The 4,967-nt window shown below is 28.4% G+C and overlaps 1 protein-coding gene across 1 annotated transcript; it reads right to left on the reverse strand.

Annotated features, from left to right (window-relative positions):
• Positions 359-4,478, reverse strand: LOC109347383 (protein DOWNY MILDEW RESISTANCE 6-like). Its single transcript, XM_019587201.1, has 4 exons — positions 4,200-4,478; positions 3,338-3,588; positions 809-1,130; positions 359-594 (listed from the first exon to the last, which is right to left on the reverse strand). Exons 1-4 carry the CDS (start codon positions 4,407-4,409, stop codon positions 361-363), a joined length of 1,017 nt encoding a protein of 338 aa, XP_019442746.1. The 5' UTR covers positions 4,410-4,478; the 3' UTR covers positions 359-360.

The following is a 4,967-nucleotide window of genomic DNA, read 5'->3' on the forward strand; positions in this document are numbered from 1 at the left end:
TATATGATAAAGAGCCAAATATGAATGTGCTCACAGTGTATGAGATTTATACACACTTAGTGTGTTATTTACCATTCATGTTAAATCATCATTTGTTTTTTAAAAGTATTATAAATGAATAATTCAGATAATGGGATTTCAGCGGTGGTTGAGGGTTGTTGGATATTTGGCGGAGAAGGTAAGATACCTGCATATTTACATCATTCATATTTCTTTATCAAATTATATATAAATATTTACATTTATTTATTTATTTATTTATATATATATATATATATATATATATTACACTCTAACGTAAATGCTGAATATTTTTACTTGACTTATTTTTTTGATGGTTTTGAAGATATATTGGGACGGCTAATATAGCAATTCTGCTTCAATGTTGGCACCCTTGTTGAAGAAATTCCTACGAAACTCTCCAAATGTCATGGATTTGTATCTAGGTGCATCGTTTTCATTCACCATATTATTTGAAGGTTCTATGATGCTTTCACATGATGGATATATGAAATAAGCAACACTTGTACGTGAAGTGCTTGAATTTGTTACAACTCGATGTTCAGCACCAATAAGTCTTCCATTACTTATGATCTGAAAGAGTTTGAGGGCAAAATTTAATAAAATCTATGTCTTCCTTGAAATAATAGGTTAATGGAAATTCATAATTTGAAACATACTTTTTTCACATTACAAATACAATATTAATGTTTAATAACACTGACTTAACATAATCCAATATTATAGAAATTCGACAAAGCTAGAGTCACATAAATCGTACAATATTTTAGGATCGATGATGATTTACCTGTAAGAGTAAGCCTATGTTAACCACGAATGCGTTCGGAATTGGCTCAACTACAATCCATTCTCCATCCTTGAAGACTTGAAGTCCATGTACCTTTTCATCTTGAAGCAAAATGGTGATAATGGAAGGATCACGGTGCTTTACTACACCCAATGTTAAACTAGGGTTAGGGCATGGAGGGTAATGATGAACAATCAATGCTGGATTTTCAGTAAGTTCTCCACAGAAATATTCTTGGTTAAGTCCTAAGCCTTCACAAAGTAGCTCCAAAATCTTAAATCCCAGTGTCCCTAGTTCTTGTGTATATTTCCTAACAATCTCTCTGAAAAATTCCGAAACTAAACTATGTTATCATTTGCTAATTCAATTGGCTTGACACATTAATTTCTATGCAATCTGAGCTTGGATTTAATTAACGTTTAATTTTTCCATATTCCACAATAATTTTATTAATAAAACATACCTAACTAAAGCTACAATGGTCATTCTTAGATCACTTGTCTCAAATGATATCATATTTCCTGTCTTGGACCAATTAGATATTATCGCATGAATAAAAAGAATAGTTAAAAAAAAAACAAAAGATAACATTCTAATTAATCTGGGATAGGAAATGAAACATTCTTAGGGGCATGTGATCTTTGTTTCATTCTTCTCACCATTTATGAAATTTGAAAAGTTGAAAAGCAATCACCCAATGTGCTTGTGTTAATAAAAGTTTTCTACATTGTAATATTTTCTCTTCAAGTTACTATTTTAAAAGGCAAAAGAAAAACATTTTACACTAACCATATATTAAATTTAATTATCTATTGAATTAGTGTATTACACTGTTTCCTTAAATATCTAATCACTGGTCATTTCAATGTAATTCCTTAATCAAATATGGTAATAATGCAATCACTTCCTCACTATAGTTTTAAAAGCAACGATACTAGACCGAGAACACTTCCAAGTAAATCAAAATCAGTTGCCATGATGAAATATAAAAGTTGATTTTAGTAGTCCACATAAAATTACAATTTTATCCATGTGACATAGAGTTTGTTTTTTTTTTAAGAATGGAACTCTGTAAATGAAAAAAAAAAGATATGTATATAGATAACAGAATATTTCTTCTTAATATCAACCTTAAGGATTTAGAATAAGGATACTAAAATCAAACTTTCCATTATAATAGAAAATATTTATTAATTAAAATAAAAATAATTATTATTTTTCAATAAGCATCTGTTTCTATTTTTGTATTAATATTAGTTATGAAAACCCACAAAAAATTACAAATTTTTCATATTCAAATATTCTAAAAGAGAGATGGAAGTAATAGAAGTATAGAACACACAGATTACCTGAAAGAATTGTAATTGACCTCATATTACAATTTTGTCCTACACAATTATGTAAAATTCATATCTAAATTGCATCTTATTTGTAAAATAAATATAACTAAAAAGGTTGGATTTATGCCAATCAAATAAATTGGCCCATGGAATTGCACGAAAATAGAATATCAAATGTCATATTCCATCGCAATTTAGTTACACAAAAGTCTTCATTGATGTCAAATCAACAAATCATAATTTTTTAATCACCATTTAACTTAATTAAAACCCATAAGTTTTAGTCATTTGATTTTACATCCTTTGCATAGCATGTAAAGAGATATCAAAATAGGTTATCTAATGGATTTGGGTTAGTCCATACAATACTCCTAATAAAAGTTTGGTTACAAGTTACAATTCAAATTCACTTTAAGCAGGTTCTCCTAATATGATTGGAATAATATTAACAAATTAATTTAAATTTTAACTATTTTTAAAAGAATACAATTAAATATTAATGGATAATTTTTTTAACACACTTACTCAGTTAGCCTTACTTTATAGTGTATTAAAAATAATGTATTACTAATATTATGTGTACACTTTGTCTTCACAATACAGTTTTACAAGCTTATAAAATTATTAGTACAATTTCTAAGTCAATAGTGGAGAATTCAATCGGTACAATCTATAGTAGGAAGACAACAAAAATGTGTTCCCAAAATTGATTCAACTAGTATAACCATGCATGAAAATTAAATTATGTGAAATAGAAGAGTTGATTGTAGTCCAATTCAATGAGAAGGTACTTGTGTTCCAATCAATGTGAAGTAACTTGTTATTTATAATGTGAATGCTTATTAGTATCAAACCAAAAATCCAAAAAAAAGAGAAAAGAAGGAAAAATGTGTAGCCAAACTAAGCCCAGCCCCAAGGTAGGTTTTAAAATAATTTGGTCGGTCGAGGCTAAAAAACCTAGTTTTAATAAATATTTCTAAAAAGTACTCATACCTTATAAATTTTTGAGTTTGAGACGGACTATTTTGAAAGGATTCCTGAATTTATATGTAAAAGAGAAAGCGCCAAATGATAACAACCTTAACAAATTAAATAGTAACAAAAACAAGAAAATTATAGCCGAGTGAAAATATGAAAATAAATAAAAACAATAAGAAAATGAAATAAGGCATATATATACAAACTCTACCTGTATTTGGGTGGTTTCTGAGGCCAATACTCTATGACTTGTTCAGAAGGAGGACAAGAATGTGTTAATGTGTCCTTCCAATTCTGAACAGCATCTTTTTTATAATTTTCACTACTTGTGTAGAACTTGCACCTTCCATTTGGGTCCCTAGAGCATTCATTTACCTTTTCCTTAGGAGGCATAGCATGGAATTCCTTAAAGATGTTCACTGCTTCATCCATTAAATCCTTAGAAACTCCATGGTTTATCACCTACTCACAATTTTTTAGAATTTTGAACACTATTAAAGGTGTATATATATAATTTTGGATTTTAGCATAAGAAAATGAAGCACTTCCTTGTCATTAGAAACCTTATAAAACCTATCCTTCAACCTTATGAAGAGGAAATACATATTAGTGAAAACTGTATCGTATAGACCAGTTCAATAAGAAAATCAATGAACTAGTCTTCATACAGGTACAGTATAATAATTATATCGGTCATGCAATCATATAGGTCAAAATCAATCATAACGGTCGATTTTCATTTAACTATATCAGACGTTTTTCATTTAAAATTTTAAAATGTATACGAATTGACTTAATTTTTACCAAAATATTATTGCGGAGTATCAAACACATAATTATTATAGTTATTTATACTTCTAAAACATGGTATACACCAAGTCACAGGTTTTGTTTTAATAAATAGTTTAAATAAAAATATTTACCAAATTCTTTATTAGTTTTTAATATTAATATTAGTATAATATATATATATATATATATAATTTCATACTGGCCAAAATCGATCGCTGATATAATATTAATAATATCCAATATATAGAGTGAAAAAGGAAAGTGGTAGTGATTTTTGAAACCTGGAAAAAGCCAAACTCCTCAGAAGCTTTCAAAATTTGTTTTGCAATATCATCATGATCATGAGCTCCAAAATCAATCACAGGAATTGCCTTACTTGAAGAACTAATAACCTTCCCAGGTCGATTTTCAATTGGTTGTACATATGATGGTGGCACCGAGAAATGAACATTAGACCAATTTGATACAAACATGTTGTCCAAGGTGTCCATGCTTAATCTATGAAACTTGATGAGAAGAACAATGTTTGGTGAAGAGTAAGATTTAAACCTTCTAGTTGTCTCTTCTTATGGTAATGTTAAACACTTAAACATGCACTTCTTATTTAGCTAAAGTGATATACGTCATCCATGACAAAATGTTTTACACTGATATCATTAACATTTGGGAGATATATCTAAGTTTTATTCTCATGTACCAAAGTTTTGATACTATCAAGGGGTATCTTCTTACCATTTTCAGTGAATAACTAACTCATTTCGGAGTATGTGGTTGTCCCTCTCAACAAATGTCGTTCTAAAATATCGAATTCTTACATTTTGGTCATCATGGGATCTAATAGGACGTTACAATACTAGACCAACATGTTATTATCTCTGAAAAATAAAAATGACAAATTTATTATAAAAAATTTAAATATTGATCATTAATAGTCTTAATGGTGATTTTATATTATATCCTGCAATCATAATTGTGGTAACAATACATCACAATTTTACATGATAAAAACAATGCAAGCACAATTTAAAATACCCATTCTTGAAGAAACT

This window comes from Lupinus angustifolius, chromosome LG05, assembly GCF_001865875.1.
Source record: "Lupinus angustifolius cultivar Tanjil chromosome LG05, LupAngTanjil_v1.0, whole genome shotgun sequence".
NCBI lineage: Eukaryota > Viridiplantae > Streptophyta > Magnoliopsida > Fabales > Fabaceae > Lupinus > Lupinus angustifolius.